We start from the raw sequence: 20,692 nt of genomic DNA, 5'->3' as shown, positions 1-20,692 counted from the left end.
TCAAACATGATTGAATTGTGTAGAAATAAAATCAGTTACGGATATCAATTTTTGCAGTTACGTATATCATTGACAATTTATTTACTTCAGTTACCCATATCATCACGATATTTTAGATGGCTGTTTTCTCCATTTCAGCGGTTGAATTATGAATAAAACATTTAGTATTTCAGTTTCAAATTTAGTATTTCGTTAAAACAGACATGAAATACCGAAGAATAATGCATTGTTGTTATAAAATTGACAAAAGAAAAATTGACCAGAAACATCGTCCGCCATCTTTGGATATACGTAACTGCAGTTACGGAGATCACATTTACCCCAGTGAGATTGGAGATTCTTTCGTTTCACACCTTCCATTGTATCATTATTTGATCCGCACCTTGATATTTTCTTTTAATTTAAAATCAATTATTATTAGGTGATTTTTTAACATGAATTTCGCCAGTGAATAAATATTTGGTCAATCAAGCCAATCAAGAAAACAGTAAACATGCGGTATAAAAATGGTAGTTAAACCTATGATCGATATATTCTTTTTGCTATCGGGAAAGATTTTAAACGTTCCTGACTAAATAGTCTCGGGGGGGGGGGAGGGGGGAGAGAGAAACACGGAGCACAAGATATCCCCATATCTTACTTGTTCATTCAAGAGTCATATCAAACGTAATCATGATTACAAGCTCAAGGCGATATTTACTATACATGTTAATCATAAGCAGCTTAGTCAGCATACACAAGTTGTCATCCACATAATACACAACGCAACCGTGACTGTATACATGTGTATTTCCTGTTACAAATCAAATTATAAACACGAAGGTAAGAATTTTGTCAAACATGATATCAGCAATAGCAATAAGTATACGATCTATACGCGATCTTTTCAGTAGAATACCTTGAACAGTTAATATTGTATATTATTATGTTTCACTGATAAATCAAAATACATAAAAAATTTTACAGAATTGGAGATGGTTTCCGTCAATATCTTTAAAATAAAACAAAAATGTCACGAGAAAAATCAAATAAACAATTTGAAAATTCGTTGATTCATATGGCAGTACTAAAAAAATCTGGTGAAAATACAACCCGCCACCCCACCTCCAAATACTATATATATCTATATTAGACATACTGATTAAATTTTTGAATTGTATTTTGAAAAGTGTCGTGCAAGTATAAAGAAAAAGTGGGAAAAGGGGTATACAATTGTGAGCCAAAATTTGTTCCTGTGAAAAGTTCCAGTGGAACTTATATCACAGGAAATGTGTTCTAAGAGAACTTTTTCACAGATGATTTCTGTATAATTTTGGTCCATCTCTATAAATTCCACACTTTACCTGGTGAAATATGTTTCGGGTTGGGAAAATTTGTTCCTTATCTAGTGAAATAATTTCCAAGATTATGATATTTGTTCCATACCTGGTGAAATAAGTTCTGGTGTTTGTGAGATTTGTTCCTCACCTGGTGCATGAAATAAGTTATTTTGGCTGTGAAATATGTTCCACTGGTTAAACAAGTTATCAAATATACTGAGCTTTTAAATGTCATAAGCGAGTTTAAAGGTATAAAGGGGGGAGGGGGGTGTTCTGAGACGAGTGCCTGTGTTTGAAAAGGATAAAGTGACTGATCAAAGGCATAAAGGTAATTAATTTCTTTGTAATAGGTTTTAGTGGAACTCATTCATTGATATCTATGAAAATAATAATTGTTCTTTCACATTCGGTCAAAAAATTAACAAATTTTCCAGTGCTAGAACATACTTTCTGTGATCGAGAAAAAATCCGGTGGAACATATTTCCTATGAAATTTGTTCCTGCGGAACAAATGTCACGCCGGAACAATTTTTATTACCTAATATGCACAGTAAGGCCAAATAAAAATATATGTGTGGTTCCAGTGACCCTACCTTCCCTACTTTTTCGTCTTGAAATTAGCCCACCGTAATGATTTTATTGTCATTTTTCATTAATTAAGCACTGTTAAAGTCAGAATGTTGCTCCCATAGACTCAATGTAAAAAAAAAAACATAAAATAAAAAAATATCCCTACCTACCTAACCATACTTTTTTCAGATGTAACTGGAACCACACATACTATTTTATTTGGCCTAAGTTTATAAATTTAATTCAATTCAAATGTCTTTTGCCTCCGGGGTATATTGCCATACATTTTAAACGATATAGATAAAGTCTGTGACAAATTCAAAATAATTAAACAATTTATTAAACTGAAATTTAACAAATATTTTTTTTTATATAGTGCATCAACTAGACTGCTCTTTAGAATGATTGTACTGTAAAGACTTGTGAGGATATTGTGTGTCGTCAGTAACCGTTCACTTTGATAAAATTTAAAAGCGCCTCAATCGTCTCAAATCATGTTTGTTTACATAAATATGCTAATATCAAATGTACAATTTATATGCGTTTACATTAGCACGCATTTAAACCAGGTGTTCAATCGTCTGCACGATAAACATGGATTATTGATTTCCCATAAACATGTTCGTAAATTTTAATTCATTGCCATAAAGTAAGACTGATTCTAAAAATAGTAATTTGTTTTCGTTTGTGGTAGATCAGTGCCAATGGATGTGTCAAACAAAGGCTTCTCGTACGATTTCAACAACGAGAGACGAGGAATAGCACTGCTGATTCACAATGAAGTATTCGACAAATTTTCTGGTTACAAAGACAGGCCCGGGGATAGTGGAGATTTTATCCGAATGCAGGAGATATTCACAAAATTAGGTTTTGAAGTTGATGCTAAGAGAAATTTGACTGGAAGAAAAATATTTGACACAATACAAACAGGTAAGAATTAGATGTTTATATGTTGATGAATCACATACAAATGGTAACCCTGTTGTACACCTTTCACTCGTATGTAGCAGTGGCGGATCCAAGGGGGGGGGGGTCGGGGTTGGAACCCCCCCTTTTTTTTTGACCGATCAATGCATTTGAATGGGGACATATAGTTGGAAACCCCCCTTTTTGTCCTGGGTTGGGAACCCCCCCCCCCCCTTTTTAAAATGGCTGGTTCCGCCACTACAACTGTATACACGAAGGATCAATAGAGGAGTCCATGAAACCTTATGCATTTGTCAGTTTGTACTAGAGTAGATCGAAATCCCAGGAGCCTATAGCATCTACTTGCTAAAACTACACGCAGAGGCGGATGAAGAGGGATTTTCAGCCCCCCTTGGCCTTACCCCTTTCTGGGGAAAAAACTGTTTGATTATAAAGGGAATCACTGAAGCATGACTGGAGCGGGCCGCCTATTAGGCACTCATGAAGTGGAACTGTGTGACACAGAGTATTCCTCAATAATACATTATAGATAATTATAAAAACAAATAAAAAAGAACACAAAAGGTCTGCAACTTTATATCGCTTTCGAGGCTCTTTAAATCATCTCGAGTCTGGGAAAAAACAAGATTTAAAAAAAAAAACTGCAAAACATGCAATGTGTACCATTTAAACCAAATTCATTAGTTAAAATGTAAAATAAAATGTAAAGAAAACTTTATCATTGAACGCATGCAGTGTTTTAGTCTTCACCAGGGAAAGACAAATATTATATAAAATAACATAGAATTAACATCAGTACGGTAAAATCACTGTTTTAAAAAAGAAGTGCTATAGTCAGACGAATATCTCTGTTGTTTTATATTCATTTATATATGTCTGTTAATAAAAATGACATATTTGAATTGTAGAAAGAAAAGGCTCTGTCATATCGTATCAAACGAGATATGCATATCTGTATTACTACACAAGAATGGGAAGTGTATATGTATAAAATAAACTGATATCGTCGCTTTTACCATGATACGATTTTTTTTTAAATAGTCCTACCAATTTTATTGCCTATAGGATATTTTATTTCTTGTCCGTATCTAGTTTCTACAATGAATTTCCTTGTATTACCTTGTATTATACGTTATATGATTTATATGCAATTTTGTATGCATTTAAATCGTCGTCAATTACAGGTTTATTCTATTATTGCTTTGCTAATGGATGAATTGATTGTTCATATATATAGCATGTTTCGCTTATATATAACTATATATATTTACTTTCTTTAAAAAGTACAGGTTACAGCCCCGCTCGGGAAGGAAGTAAAGAATCAGATCTACTCTAATATCGTTAGATTGATTTTATAGTTACCATACCCCTTTCATTCTATGGATATTTAGTTTGCATGATATGAATAATGATCTATACCTACACACCTGGAGATGTTTTTTTGTGAATTGGTTGATTTTTCTTGACTTAACTGTTTAGTGGGGGTTTTTTTGGCATACGGTCCGAGTACACAGTTATTTCGTAGTGCATTTCTTTTAGACAATAAATGAAAATAAAAAAAATCCCACCTGCGCTTTCTCAATAATATTTTTACAGTGTGTTGTACTACTTTTGGGACAAATTATATCAAAATTATAGAAAACTTCATCAGCTCTAACTCAAAATATGGACAATTTTATGTTAAGGGGGTCTTGAAATCTTTTGATAGCTTCCGAAGTGCTAATTTTTTACCTTTTTCAGCTGGACCTAATCACTACTTTACTTAAATATTTATGACCCAAATTTTTTTACAGTGTCATTTCATCCCCCAACTTGCTATATGAGACATAAAACATGAAGAAATAAATTTGGAAGGGGTATAACAAAAATTGACAAGTAACACACTGTCCACACTAAGGACTATATTCGTGGACAACGATGTGTACTCGGACCATACCATTGACTGTCTCATTTGATAAGACATTTCTGATATTTTTTTTGAGAGAGGTCTATTACCATACAGATGATTGGACGACTGACATTTGCTGTTACGTTCTTTTACGAATGATGAAATTCGTAGTTATGCTATCTTAAAATTTCAGATATTTCTTATTATTGTCATTTCGTTCCAAAGACACGGTGTTGATAGAACTATGAAAGAGGATGTTAAAGTTCTAGATATTGCTACACGCGTACGATATCAAACGCAAACCTCGATATGTATTAATAATCTTATCTGAAATTTTACGGAAATAATTTCTCGAGGAACATTTCAATTGTATTATTAACATGTTTAGTCGTGAAAAAATGTGTCAGTAAAAAATACGAATATCTCTATACGCGGGTGGATTCCAGATTTGTTGACGTCATAGGTTAAGAAGTTGAGAGACATCAATCATTAGCTTTAATTTTTCAACTATTGTATTTTCAGTTTCACAGTCCAAAATTCATGAAAAATCGGATTGTTTTGTCTGTGTCATTGCTTCACATGGAGAAGAAATGCAGATTGAAACTAAAAACAATGTCATTATCAAAGAACATGTCATTGTTGGCACTGATGGACAATGTGTAAAAACGAGAGACATTGTAGAAATGTTCAATGAAGACTACTGTGAAGGACTAAAAGATAAACCGAAATTTTTCTTTATTCAGGTAAGCTACAAAATCACATAAAATTGAGAATGGAAATTGGGAACGTGTCTAAAAGACAACAGATCGACTATTAAAACACAGAAAACAGCCGAAGATCACTGATGGGTCTTCAACACAGCGAGAAAATCCCGCACCCGTATGTGGGCTTCTGCTGGCCCTAAACAAAATGTGTACTAGTTCAGTGAAAATGGACATCACACTAGATTAAATAAATTATTTTAAATTTCAAAAATCACAAAGGACTAGCAAAGGCCAGAGGCTCCTGCTCTAGCTAATGAAGAATAGACAAACACACTGCAATATAGTAAAACTCAGTTCAAAAGAAGTCCGAGTCCGATGTCAGAATAGGTAACAAAAGAAACTAAGCAAAATGACAATGATCTGATGTGTTGTGATCCCGAGTATATCTCAAGACCGATATATACCTTCGATGGTCGTTCCTGCAGTCAGGAACGGCCAATTGCTCTTCTAGTGATAATAGACGTCTGAATTAGCCATTGTATTTAACCGGAAGAGGATTGTTTCTGGGTAGTGCTTCGGACATCTCTAGATTGTCTGTCTGGTGACTGCTCAAACTATACCCTTTGGGTAGTGCTCCACATTTAATGGAGGAATATACAAGAAACTGAACTGAACTGAACTGAACCTAAAACTAACCCTCCGGATGCTACAGATACATAAATCAACAAAAGATTACTAGCAGATACTGACATGCCAGCGGGAGGGGTTGCGCTTGATTTTCCTTTGATGAAGACATAATCATTTATCTGTTTGATTGTGGTCTAGAGCTGGCATGTCAGTAACTGCTAGTAGTCTTGTTTTCTTCAAGTTGCTTATTATATGATACAGCTATGTTCAAGTTTGTCATATTTGTGATTTCATTATACATATATTTCAGGCTTGTAGAACTAGTAATACTACCGTTTTGGGAATGGACAGTGGGCATATACTAACAATAACAGAACGAAAACAGCCGCCAGGTGGTGTTGATGATGATGAGGAGATGCATGTTGACTCTAAAATAACCGATAATGTTGATGCCAACTACATATCAACAAATAAGGATAACCTGGATACAAGACACATGTCAACTGCAGACACATATCTCAGCAGACGACAGCTAGTTCACCAGGTCACAGATGTCGAATGTCCTGAAGATACGTTACTGATGTTCGCCTCCTTGTCAAGTAAGTACATACAGGGAATAACGATTCAATTCCCAAAAACTTTATTAAATTTTACATGATTTTGTTCTTTATGGAATTGTGTGTCTTTGGCAGATCTTTGTTTATCATTTACTTGTCTGATATTAAAAAAGATTGTTGTTTGTTGATCTGTAGAATTCATTGGAATATATGTGCTGTCAATCTCTTTTAAAACTAAATCAAGTGGCACAAAGGACAATAATTGTTTAACATTGAACTAAATGTTGCGTCGCTGGCATAACTTTCACATATATAGATATTATAAAGGTAGATGCACACCTGTAAGTGAATCTGATTAAAATTCTTATCGAAACTCGCGTCATTTGAGCATAACGAAATCAGGGATCTATATTTTAATTAAATCGCGCACGTGTTTGAATTGAAAAATCATTTGTCTGTGCACACGTATCACTAATAATTTATTTTTATTATTAAGGTCACTATATCATTTCTGTTCCATTGTATTGTTTGGTTGCTCCCTGTATTATATATAAGAATATTCATAATTTTGTAGATAATTTTGCTGTTCGGAACTCCTCTTCTGGTGGCTGGTTATTAACTAGTCTTTACAGTCAAATCAAGGAACATATAGAGACTGGTAAAATAGGTTCAACAGAATTTACACAAATTCTAAATGGTGCTTTAAAAGAAATGACGACAAAGAACTTTAAACCCTCTGATACCACTTCACGATTGTACGGGGCATTTTCTCCTGGCTGTTTTACGCATTGTTTGTCAAGAGATGTTCTCTTTCTGGAAAAGCAATACAGATAGAACTGTCGCCAATATATTCATATGGATGACTTGTTTCAAATAAAATTATTTCTTGTTGATTCGACATGAAGTCATGAAATGATCTCGTATAAATTTATTCTTTGACATGATTTTAATTTTCAACTAGAACTAAGCTTACATACTACATTGTACTATTACGTGATTTGCAATTTTGTATCTGTCTGCATTTAGAATTACATGTATATTTTAGCAATGGCAGCAGTGAAAATTATAGACATATGTTCTCAAATCACATAAATAATTTATGAATAATAAAGCTTGACCTTAAAGTCATATAAAACTTCAAAATTACAAAAAAAGTTAAACATACTTGAATGGGTAAGTTTTACTCTGGTAACGTGATTTTAAAAATCCTTTACATTATTTTAAAAATCTTCATAAATGTAACAATATTGAATTATTGGCTTCCCAGATACTAATTCGACAATGTTTCCGCGTGTGCATTGACCTAAACTATGAGACCCTCTTTATAGCTCCGGCCAATGCACAGCGTAAGTGCGAGCCGAGGGGAAACCGTGATGAAAGAATTTAAACACACGTGCGCTCTTGAAATAAGAATACCAAATTTCTAAAAAACAATTTGAATACAACAAATCATTTAACAACTGTCAAGAACAGTTTAATTTACATACGGGAACACATATAAAATATAAAAAAGACAAATGTCATGGCTCTTTCAATTCACGTATATGATGCGCTTTTTACGTGCTCTATTTTTATACGACCGCAAAAACAATTTTGGGATCGTATAATGGTATGATGTTGTCGTCTGCGTCTGCGACGTCGTCTTCCGAAGACACATTTGGTTTCCGGACCATTACTTTAGTTTAAGTGAATGGATCTCTATGAAAAATTTTCAAGAGGGTTCAATACCACAAAGGGAAGGTTTTAACCATTTTAGAATAGGTGCCCAAAAGGGGTCCAAACAAGCATTTTTCTACTTTCAGGATAATTACTTGTGTATAAATATTTCAGTTGCTCTGAATTACCACAAGTAGAAGGTTTGGATTCATTTTTGGGGTTATGGTGCCATCAGTTTTGGAATTAAGGGCCAAACGAGCCAAAAACAAGTATTTTTCTAGTTTACAGACAATAACATGTGCTTAAGAGTATGGATCTCTCTGGAATTGTACTACAAGGTTCCATACTGAAAAAAGAAATGCTAGGATTGAGTGTGGGGGTAATTTCTAAAAGGGGGGATTCAAAAAGTTTGAGGGGTTCAAATTTTTAAGAGGTTTAGAGGTTTTTTTTCAAAAATTTTCATATTTCAAATTTTGAAAAATTTCAAGAAGAATCTTTCATTGCACAGTATTGCGCCATACATTTGTAAGTTTCAGTTTCAATTAGTTATGATCGTGTTGAACAAAAGAAGGGTAATAAAGTCTTCTTTTAACATGGGAAAGCTTCTTTTTTATAAGTATTGGATATGTTTTATGGTAATAGTTGTTGAATAAAGAGGTTGGAACATTGCATAAGGTTTTGTATTTAGCCAGTCAGTCATGTCAAATCATTTCAATGCGACCCGTTTATACATCGTTGGTTTGTTGAATCCAATAGCGTATATATGAGAGGGACCGTTGTGAACTTGTAATATTCCTCTATTCCAAGTCACCCCTTTCGGTACCTCGAATGTATAAGATAGCGCGGCCACTCTTGGTCTCATCGTCACTCAATTGGAGGTCGTAGTTAGGGCATGATCGCTATGTGGATCGAATGCATAAGCGTTGCTGATTTAGAGGTCATTGTGTTTTAAAAAAAACAAAAAACAAAAAACGCATAATACATAATACAAAAAGCTAAAACAGAAAAACGGGAAAAAAAAAAGCTCGGCCTGTAACAATGGTTTTATTATAAACTTTTGTTCCTGTTCGTTTTTAGAGGTGTTCGGATATTATGGGTTTTGAATATGATATTTTCGGTAGGTACAAAATAGACATTATTTCGTTTACTCATTTGGTGTGGTAGGAACCGAAGTAGTAACGATTACTGGAGATTGTAAAATAGATGGTGAAATGGCCACTAATAAACAGATTACGCAACTTTGGGACTTGTACTTATTTGAACCTTTGGATAGGCTGTGCTTGGTATATAGCATGAAGCTTTTGGTATTTTATTTTTTTCCTTTCACCCCTTTTCAAGCCTCTTATGGTTTGTTGAATCCAATATCTTATATACGAGAGGGACCGTTGTGAACTTGTTATATTCCACTATGACGGTAATAGTATAGAGAAACCTTACAGCTGAGTTACTCCTGACAACAACAGGCTACATTTGAGAAAAGTGACTGAAAAGATTTTACCTATTTCTGCCGTCGCCACATTGGGATCGTCGTTATTAAGTTACGATTATCGAGTTTAACACCAGTGCAACATCACGATCCAATAAACTTCCGTGTAAAATGAATCTAACGATAAAAATATTTAGTTGAATGGTTAAGGAATATTTTAGACTTACGATAAATTTTACATTAAAGATTTTTTGTGAAAAGACGTACTGGATCTGCCACTAGTTTAATGTAAAATAAAACAAATACATCATGTAGTTGCGGCAAAATAGCAACTAATATTGAAACCGTTCGTACACCTCAAAAAATCTGTTCGTATGCACTTTATAGGAAGGTATTTAAACTGTCACCTTAAGTTATTGGTAAGATCGAACAATGATTTGATCTTGCGCAATATTAGTACATATATATATAGTAAATAATTACGTGCACCATAATTAACCTTTCATGAAACAAAACTCCAGCGCATTGATCAAAACGAAATAATATGCTGACATAATGAAAAAAGAAAATTAAAAAAAAAACAAAAAGATGATGCCACATTATTCTACTTTCACATTTCCAATACCACACAGTATTCAACATATTTAGCCATTATTCTGTCTCTCACAATATGTCTCACATGTCATCCCTCAGAAATGAGAATTCTTAATGATATAATTTCTGAAAATAATATAAACTGGTGCGTTTAAGTGGGTTCAGTAGGAGTACTGTTTTCTCGGAAATGAGATAGATAAGAGATAACATGAAATGTTTGTTATTCAAGTAAAAATGTATGTCAACTTAACATCTTTATATTTCATATATCCTTGGCCATCTCCCAAATTATAAGGATTGTTTTCTTGCTAAACACGGTAAGCAATACATTTATGGTTGTGACAGATTGCTGTTTCTAAAACTCAGATTTTCGTCATGCGATTCATCTGGACATGTCAAACGAGAACATATATTATGGTTTAGCGGTGGGGATCAGCCGTTTAAAAATATTTGAACATGTTCAACTGTATTGATACGGGTGACCACTATTACTATATATCACCCATTTCACCTGGACATGCCAAACAATAAAGAATTTTGAGGATTGCAACTATTTACATGGAATTAAGCATTCCCAAATGGCAGTGTGTTGTGAATTCCCCTAGAGACATACCCTTAATATCATGTCATGCATCTTGACATGTCAAATTAGAAATGATTTCTCAATCGTTTTTATACGACCGCAAACATAAAAATAAAACTTTGTCGTATTTTGGTATCACTTTGTCGTCGTCGTCGTCAGTGTCGTTCGAAGACAGATGGTTTCCGGATAACAACTTTAATATAAGGGATCAATAAAATTTTAACACAAGGTTTATAACCACTAAAGGAAGGTTGGGATTGATTTTGGGGGTAATGCTCCCAACTGTTTAGAAAAGGTGCCCAAATAAGCATTTTTGTAGTTTCCGGTCAATAAATTGTGTTTAAGTGTATGAATCTATCTGAAATTATACCACAAGTTTCCATACTACAAATAAAAGGAATGGTTATGATTGACTTTTGGGGGTTATGGCTCAAACCATTTAGTAATTGGGGGCAAAAAAGGGGGAAAACAATGTTTTTTTTTCTGGTTAAAGGACACTTTAGAAAATTTAAAAGCAGTGAAAGGGAGGTAATCCAAATCAATTTTATGAACACTGTTTGATTACCTCCCTTACACTGCTTGTAAATTATGTATTACGAAATGATGATTGTCTTGAAGTGATTAGCTGTCAATTTATTTTTATACGACCGCAAATTTTTTATTTTTTTTGCAGTTACTATTTAATTAATATTAATTTTAGCCATGACTATGTATGTCATTTGATATTTGAAAACTTTTACGATGTGTATTTCAAATGGATTAATTTGAGTTGAGATTCTGACCATATCTTGAGGAAAAGAATTTTTCGGGGGATAAGGGAAAGGTGGAGGTGAGAAAAATTCGCAACAGCATATTGTATTGCACAAAAGCAAAAAATTGAATATAAATTCAAATCATATAACCAATTTGAAGTTCTTGGACTACAGTTATTCTGGGTCAGAAACCTATTATGTGTCAAACATTTAGTTAAAATCCAAATTCAGACCTGTATCAAGCGTGGAAATTGTGTCCATTTTGGCCCCAACTTTTCAGGGTTGGAAATCTGAGGTCGTATCCAGCTGCGCTCAGCAAAGTAATTTATTAATTTCTATTAAGGTTTTTTACTGAGGATGACCCCTTGGAAGCTGGAACTGAGACGCCTTTTATTTCATTTCATTTATTTTGTCATGTAGAACATTTCCATTCATTAGATTCTCCATATCTTGTACAGTTTTTTAGTAATTTGTCAATGGTCAGAGTACAGGGTCATAGAAGGCATATTTAACCTTCAGAAGGTAATAATATGTTCCGATGATTATAACTGTAGACTAAATTTCACAATTATTCTTGGTCTCCAATTTTTTAATCAATTAAATAATGTAAAAAATTCAGTAATTTCTTATCACGTCCAATGTGACCAAAGCAATACACACAAGTCATGTTTGTATACGTGCATACATACCAATAAAAAAAATATTTTTGTCGACCTTGTAATTTAAGTAACCATCAGGATAGGTCTTATTGATAAATTAACCTTGATACAGTAAATAAGATAAGAAGATTTCACGAGGGTAATCAAAAACGATAATTTAAAAAAAACACACACAATACCCAAAAGGAAATTATTAAAAGAAAATCGACTATAAAAAATATAATAAAAACAATATAGAACACTGGAGTTAAAACAAAACACCAGCCAAGTAGTCAGCACTTCGGTGTTGACATGAACATCAATTATATGCTCATTTTTATATATATAAAAAAAATAATCTACTGTTTTCAAATGTATGAATTATTCAAAATGCTAAGGATTTATTATCCAAGTTACAGGTAAAGATTACCATAGCGGTATTTTGCACAATTTTTTGGAATCTTGGTCCTCAATGCTCCAACTTTTTACTTGTTTGGCTTTCTAAATATTTTCATCCGAGCGTCACTGGTGAGTCTTATGTAGACGAAACGCGCGTCTGGCGTATCAAACTATAAGCCAGGGGTCGATTTCATACAAAAACTTACGACTAAGATTGATCATTAGTATATTGATTTGTACATTTGATAACAATTTCATTTAAAAAATTCTTTGGATCTCATAATAGCTCAATACTGGTATATTTTGTGTATGAATAAATAGACAAGATCATGATCATACACCTGCATTAAACTTTGAAAAACCATAGAAACGAATGCAAATAATCCAAAGTATACACGGCGGTATGCTATGGCAAAATTGTGTCCTTGATAATTTTATCATTTTACTGCAACATCTATACAAACTTGGACCAGTATATATTTGTTTAGGGGCCAGCTGAAGGACGCCTCCGGGTGCGAGAATTTCTCGTTGCATTGAAGACCTGTTGGTGACCTTCTGCTGTTGTCTGCTCTATGGTCGGGTTGTTGTCTCTTTGGCACATTCCGCATTTCCATTCTCAATTTTATTGGGTATTTTTATTTTTCTATGATAAAGAGTTTTAATTCTTTTGTTTAGTTTACTTGAACATATATTTACCAGAAATAAAGTTCTGAAAATGATTATAAGAATAACTAATTATTTATTTTTTTGCGTTCAAATTAACATTTTCATAGAATTTCTCTTTTGTATGCTCTGTGGTTGATTCTATATACATAGCCTTAACATAGCAAAAACAAAACTTAATGATTAAAAAAAAAATCTTAAACTCACAAAGAAAGGTTTGCATAGCTAATTTCATGCCAAGAAATTGCCTCCGTTGAATATCTGCAAATATCCATGGAGCAAATTACATGGATGATTAATATTGACCATTTGGTATATGGCCGTGTTCTAAGCGACACGAACATGTAGGTCATAAATTAATTTGTTGAATGAAATCAAACCTTTAACTACTAATTGGTGCCGTAGGAGGTCCACAGGAATTTTTAGCGAGGATTTCTTGGAATGCCAACATTTTTCTTTTTTTTCGTAGCACGTGTTAGATGGACAAGATGAACAAAGAATGTACATATGATTTCAGTCATGCAAGGCGTGGAATTGCGCTACTGATACACAATGAAGAATATGACCCGACATCTCGTTTCAATAATAGACCAGGAGATAATGAAGATTTTAAACACATGTTGGAGATATTCAAGGAACTTGAGTTTGATGTTCATCCTCATTAGAAATTTAAAATCATCTGACATATCTAATAGAGCAAAAGAAGGTACACACTTAAGCATTTTTTAACTTTTATACGATCAAGGACAACAACATTTAATACATTGAAACTTATGGCAGTGTTTACCATTAGGGTACTAGTAACATTAATCACCAACAAATATCAGAAGGCACAACAGATCACACCAACCCCCTGAACGATAATAACATAAATCACCAATAAAAATAGAAATCAAAACAGATCACACTAACTACCAACACGATAACAAAATTACAGATTACCCCAATCAAAACACGATAACAAGATTTATCCCCAATGAAACTAGAAAGCACAGCAGGTGACACCAACCACAAACATGATAACAAGATTAATCACAAACGGCACTAGATAGCACAACAGATCATACTAACAACCAACACGACAACAAGATTAATCACAAACAATACTAAAAAGCACAACAGATCCCTCCAACCACATACACAAAAACAAGATTAATCACAAACTATACTAGATGGCACACCAGATCACACAAACTACCAACACGACAACAAGATTTAATACAAACAATACTAAAAAGTACAACATATCCCCCCAACAACCAACACAATAACAAGATTAATCACAAACAATACTAGATAGCACAACAGATTATACCAACTACCAACACGACAACAAGATTAATTACCAATAATACTAGAAAGCAAAACAGATCACAACTATAACCAACACGATTGCACCATTAATCACCAATAAAACAATAAAGCACAGCAAAAAATATCACACCAAATAACCATCAAGATAATAAGATAATTCACCAATTATACTAGAAAGCACAACAGAACAGATCACACCAACTACCAACACGATAACAACATTAATGACCAATAAAACTAGAAAGCAAAGCAAAAACAGATCACACAAAATAACAAACACGATAACAAGATTATTCACCAATAATACTTAAAAGCACAACAGATCATACCAACCACCAAAACGATGACAACATTATTCACAAACAATACTAGAAAGCACAACAGATCACACCAACCACCAACACGATAACAACATTAATCACCAACAATACTAGATAGCACAACAGATTATACCAACTACCAACACGATAACAACATTAATCACCAATAATACTAGATAGCACAACAGATCACACCAACCACCAACACGATAACAAGATTAATCACAAACAATACAAGATAGCACAACAAATCACACCAACCACCAACACGATTACAAGATTAATAAAAAAAAACTTGATACCACAACAGATCACACCAACCACCAACACGATAACAAGATTAATCACCAACACGATAACAAGATAAATCATAAACAATACTAAATAGCACAACAGATCACACCAACCACAAAAACGATAACAAGATTAATCACAAACTATACTAGATAACACAACAGGTCACACCAACCACCAACACGATAACAACATTAATCACCAACAATACTAAATAGCATAACAGATCACACCAACCACCAACACGATAACAGATTAATCACAAACAATACTAGTTAGCACAACAGAGCATACCAACTACCAACACGATAACAACATTAATCACAAACAATACTGTCTAGAAAGCACAACAGGTCACACCAACCACCAAAACGATAGCAAAATTAATCACCAACAATACTAGATAGCATAACAGATCACACCAACCACTAACACGATAACAACATTAATCACCAAAAAAAAATTGATAGCACAACATATCACACCAACCACCAACACGATAACAAGATTAATCACCAACAATACTAGATAGCACAACAGATTATACCAACTACCAACACGATAATAACATTAATCACAAACAATACTAGATAGCACAACATGTCACACCAACAACCAATACGATAACAAAATTTCAGATCACCCAAACCACTGACACGATAACAAGATTGATCACCAATAACACCAGAAAGCACAAAAGAACTACTAACACGGTAACCGACAATCTCGTTCAATTAATATTTGTTATTTGTGTAAATTCACAGCACTTGATTTTTTTTTTAAGTTAAAGAGTTGTTATATTTTACACTGGTTTTTTTTTCATTACATAGTCTCAATCTGCATCTTGGGTCATTATTTCAGTTTCAGAAATGAAAGATATGCACAAAAAATCTGACTGTTTCGTTTGTGTAATTGCTGCACATGGCGAAGAAATACAGGAGGGCAAGAGCACTATGACAGAGCATGTAATCTTTGGAACGGATGGGATTCCGATCCAAACTAGAGAAATCGTAGAAATGTTCGACGAAAATAATTGTGAAGAACTTGTAGATAAACCTAAATTTTTCTTTATTCAGGTAAGCAGCTAATGATCCGTTTTCATACTAATTCAAAATATGTCCAAAACAATTTCATTTTAGGAGTGGTATACTAGTTATTTATACCAACACCGAGTCTATCCAATTGCATCTCAACTCTGTGTTAGAGATAATTTACTGACGCTTGTTCTTACCATTTCTGTTTTGCATTTAGTTACATTTGTTTAAAAAACACATACAATTATATTCATAACAAGTTCTTTTCTTCAAAAATTAATATTAACTCCTTGGAAATACTGTCAAGGAAGAAACCGTCGTTATATCACTATGTATAAATAAAATGCATTAGTTAAACAGGCAAACGATTTTAAGTGGGCACTCAAAACCAATAATAAGTTAAGTATGCCGGAATCGACCTCATGGCAAACAAATGAAAAAAACATTTCTAAATTTGGGTCTAGGAAATGGCTTCTTTGAATAGATCTCTTGTTTTGGAACGAAGGCCAAAAGTCCATTTAAAAACACTGTTATACTGTCAGATATGTTGGTTCTCATATATTTGTTTTAATATACTTTTTCACTTTTTTTGGTCTTTTGGAAAATGTTGTTTGTGCTGTATTTAGACCCTTCTTCAACGAAATTTGTTTTATATGCACACGTATAAAAATTGCGGTTTTTTATCCAACGCAATCATAGGTTTGAATGTAGTTTTCAATTTAGACTTGTTCATATATATATATATATATATTTTCCTGACATTGACCTAATTTTGTATATATATATGAAAATATAAACTTTTTTGTACAAGACTGAGAAACTGGGGAAGGGCGAGGTTCTACCGAGCCCTTCTCCAGTTTTGCGCCGAGTACAAAAAAGTTTATATTTTTTTGACATTGACCTAATATTGTTTTTATACTGCAACTTAAATTAATACATTGATAACTTTTTAAATCGTAACATACATGTCAAACTTATTTTCATCCTTTAATGGACCCCTGATTGTGGAGAAAGTGTTTCATGATGAAATTGATATTGCACAAAATATAGCTGTGTTACTATATTCAGAAAATAAACACAACTAGTTGCAGTAAAATTAAGTTTATCATATATCTTCTTTCATTCATGTCGAATTTCAAGTGCATGTTTCTACTGAATGTCATTTTTAGGCATGCAGAGGTAGGACCAGTGTAGGTGCTAAATTTTGAATGGACAGAGGTCATAACGTATCAATAACAGAGAGAAGACCGAAACCAGTCAAAACTATTGATGACGTTCTGAATAGTTATATAGATGGACGAGGAACGGAGAGTGCCGACATTAAGCATGTTTCAAGAATTGAAAATGCACATTCCGACATTTCATACACAAAACCTTGTGATAATTTTGACACAGGGCACATGTCTGGTGAAATATGCACAAACACACGTCAATTGGTACATCAGAGTATAGATATTGAATGTCCTGCAGATACTTTGCTGATGTTTACTTCCTTATCAAGTAAGTATGCATGAAATCCTTGTTTTTTAATAGACAAAGAACACATTGGAGATCCATACAAAATGGATATGAAACATTTCGATATTGTATCTTCTCTAAACATTAATGCATATTTTTAACTTATGTATTGTTCGAACGTGACAAATTTAAGGCTGTTATTATCATTTCTTCTAATAGTGCATAAAGCAAATGTATATAAACATATTGTACCCAAACATATTAAAGGTTCTGTTCATGTAATCCACACAAAATCAAAATGCATAAGCTATGAAAAAGAGTTTACATTGTATTTATAAATAAGGGAAGATATTGATACTGGCAAAATATATTCGAAAGAATTTACCCAAGTTCTAAATGATGTTTTGCAAAAATTGTCCAAAAGAAACTTCCAATCAGAGAATCCAAAATTCAACGGGGCGTTTTCTCCTGGTTGTTTTATCCATTGTTTGATTGCAGATGTTTTCTTTAATAAGAAACCATGACCACTAACTGTATTACAAAGATGAACTACAAAACCATTTACATAAAACTTCACATGCCTGATCCTCAGGGCAATGCTTTTTATTGCAGTAGGTAGATGACATTTTATTAATTTTGTTCCGATTTATAAAATAAAAAATATATAAACGTCAATGGCTTAAAATATATCACTTAATTAAGAATAAAATTAGCAGTAGCTAGCTTATAATTTGAAGAATCTTTGGTCTCTTGTGAAGAATTGTCTTATTGGCAATCATACCACATTTCCTTTTTTATATTGGAAGAAGAAAATTTAAAAGTGCAAGCAGGTTCAGTTAATTATCGCGTAATAACGAGATAAGTGTCGCGTAATTGCGAGATAATTATCGCGTAATTGCGTGAAAACTATCTCGTAATAACGAGAAAACTATCGTATTATTACGAGATAAGAAGTGTTTTTTTATCTTGTTATTACGAGATAATCATCGCGTAATTACGAGATAGGAAGTATTTTTATCTCGTAATTACAAGATAATTATCGCGTATTTACGAGATTTCCATTTTTTGTTTTGTAATTACGAGATAATTTTCGCATGATTATGGAAAAACTATCCCTTAATTACGCGATAATCATTGTTGTTTTATCGCGTAATTACGAGATAAAAAAAAACATCTTATCTCGTAATTACGCGATGATTATCACGTAATTACGTGATAGTTTTCTGGTAATTACGAGATAAAAAAAATGATTATCTCGTAATTACATAATAATTTTCTCGTAATTACACGATAATTTTCTCGTACTTACGCGATAGTATTCTCGTAATTAAGAGATAAATAAAAACAATTGTGACTCTTATAGGTGTCCGTACTCTTCTGACTTATAGTATCAATTTTCAATTCTAGCCTTTTTTTATTTCACCTTACTACATCCTTTAAAATAGTGTGTTCTTTTTTACATGTGTCTATCTCTTTGTTACGCACGTTAAACAACATTTTCTATGTGTATGCTATGTTTAGGCGCATTGTATTTCTGCCAATATTTGAAAAAATGCAGTATTTTATTTTTTCCATGAGTTAATATTTCATTTGAGCCATAAATGATACCCTTCTTGATTGATTTAAGAAATAATTGATGGAAGCTATACTTTATTGTAGTTTTAACATGGGTAGGCATTATATTCGTGATAATTATTGCCTGGACGAAAGAAGTACGTCATATTAGAATATATAACAATGCAGATGTGAATAAAAGGAGTTGCGAATATACTTCAATGAAACATCAACGTGAAGCTCCAAATCGTCCTAAACAGGATATATCAACGGCATGTCAATTACACCAAATTCATCAATAAAAAATGTTCGGATCTATTTTAGTTGATTGGTGTTTGATAAATATGAGGGTTTTTTTGTAAAAATAAATCAAGGATTTGTATAGTAAGACAATACAAATCCTTGAATAAATGTACAAATTTATAGAACATTTATATAAAACAGAAGTTACAATTAATTTATCAAAATAAAAAGCTTGTGTTTATATTTTATAACAAAAAAGTTCTATATTTCTATCGAAAGGAAAAATATGTCCACAAATCTGAATTTTGAGGAAATATCTGAAATTTCAACCTCATTTTACTCGAAAAGTAGCACATTAAGGTATATTTTTATTACATATTTGATTTAATAAGGGAAAAAATAGCCTATATGGAAATTTTCAACAAAATTTGAATACGGGATCAAAACTGTATCATATGCCCTTAACAGCTTGGTTGTTGTTATAAATTTTGAAGCTGTTTTTATTGTGTATGTTTAATATGTCTGTATATGTTGGTCACAAACTGTAAAGTTTATACGACAATAAAATATTTGATTTGATTTGATTTGAACAATAAAAAAATAAGTAAAAGTGATTTGAGGTTGATCAGTTAAAAAGAACACGTTTTTTTTAATAAATATATACAAAATAACGTGGTCCAAAGGGATTTTAAAAATCTTCTTACATTTCTTCAACAAGCACATGAATATGCACTTAATAAAAAATAGTTACATAACAGTAGTCTGGGATTAATTATTTTCGACAATGATTTTTTTTTAAAAATAAACATTAATTGAATTTTATGAAACTAGGACAGAAGCTTCCTCACTGGGATCACGAAACGAAGTCTGAAAAAAATCATCCTTCAATTATTGTTTCACAATTTTTTTTACTGATAAATCATTAAATGGACTTAATTTACATTTTTAAAGGAGCACCTGAAATCACTAAATTTTTGGTGAGGTTTGTGTTGCTAGGACTTTTTTCCAGTTTTAATCCACCTTTCTACAGAAGGAATTACCCATAACAAGTCAAGAATATGACACTTGTTTCAATTCGTTTGGTGTGTTTGGGCATTTGAGTTCGCCATTCAAGGAAGAAAGAAAAATTTACTTTAAAGGGCAATAACTAAGTAATATTGAATTATTGTAGA

The 20,692-nt window shown here is 32.7% G+C and overlaps 1 protein-coding gene and 1 long non-coding RNA gene across 4 annotated transcripts; both read left to right on the top strand.

Annotated features, from left to right (window-relative positions):
- Window positions 1-692: 692 nt before the first annotated feature.
- On the top strand, window positions 693-7,508 carry LOC143062690 (caspase-3-like). The gene is made up of 5 exons (XM_076234433.1): window positions 693-822; window positions 2,584-2,819; window positions 5,227-5,447; window positions 6,346-6,634; window positions 7,167-7,508. Exons 2-5 carry the CDS (start codon window positions 2,594-2,596, stop codon window positions 7,424-7,426), a joined length of 996 nt encoding a protein of 331 aa, XP_076090548.1. The 5' UTR covers window positions 693-822; window positions 2,584-2,593; the 3' UTR covers window positions 7,427-7,508.
- Window positions 7,509-10,421: 2,913 nt separating this feature from the next.
- Window positions 10,422-20,257, top strand: LOC143062691 (uncharacterized). Of its 3 annotated transcripts, XR_012974811.1 has the most exons (5): window positions 10,422-10,585; window positions 13,773-14,009; window positions 16,093-16,307; window positions 17,435-17,765; window positions 19,383-20,257. It is a non-coding gene; the product is annotated as an uncharacterized LOC143062691 (long non-coding RNA). The 3 variants fall into 3 exon arrangements; XR_012974810.1 differs by lacking the exon at window positions 19,383-20,257 and having other exon boundaries at window positions 10,428-10,585; window positions 17,435-18,639; XR_012974812.1 differs by lacking the exon at window positions 17,435-17,765 and having other exon boundaries at window positions 10,429-10,585.
- The last annotated feature ends 435 nt before the right edge of the window (window positions 20,258-20,692 follow it).

This window comes from Mytilus galloprovincialis, chromosome 2 (assembly GCF_965363235.1).
Source record: "Mytilus galloprovincialis chromosome 2, xbMytGall1.hap1.1, whole genome shotgun sequence".
NCBI lineage: Eukaryota > Metazoa > Mollusca > Bivalvia > Mytilida > Mytilidae > Mytilus > Mytilus galloprovincialis.
The sequence above is the reverse complement of the archived record's forward strand: the minus strand, read 5'-3'. Positions and strand labels throughout refer to the sequence as shown.

Coding starts and splice junctions, on each gene's coding strand:
- LOC143062690 (XM_076234433.1), top strand. CDS start 2,594: ATGGATGTGTCAAACAAAGGCTTCTCGTACGATTTCAACAACGAGAGA. Junction 2,820..5,226: donor ATTTGACACAATACAAACAG/GTAAGAATTAGA, acceptor TTGTATTTTCAG/TTTCACAGTCCAAAATTCAT. Junction 5,448..6,345: donor CGAAATTTTTCTTTATTCAG/GTAAGCTACAAA, acceptor CATATATTTCAG/GCTTGTAGAACTAGTAATAC.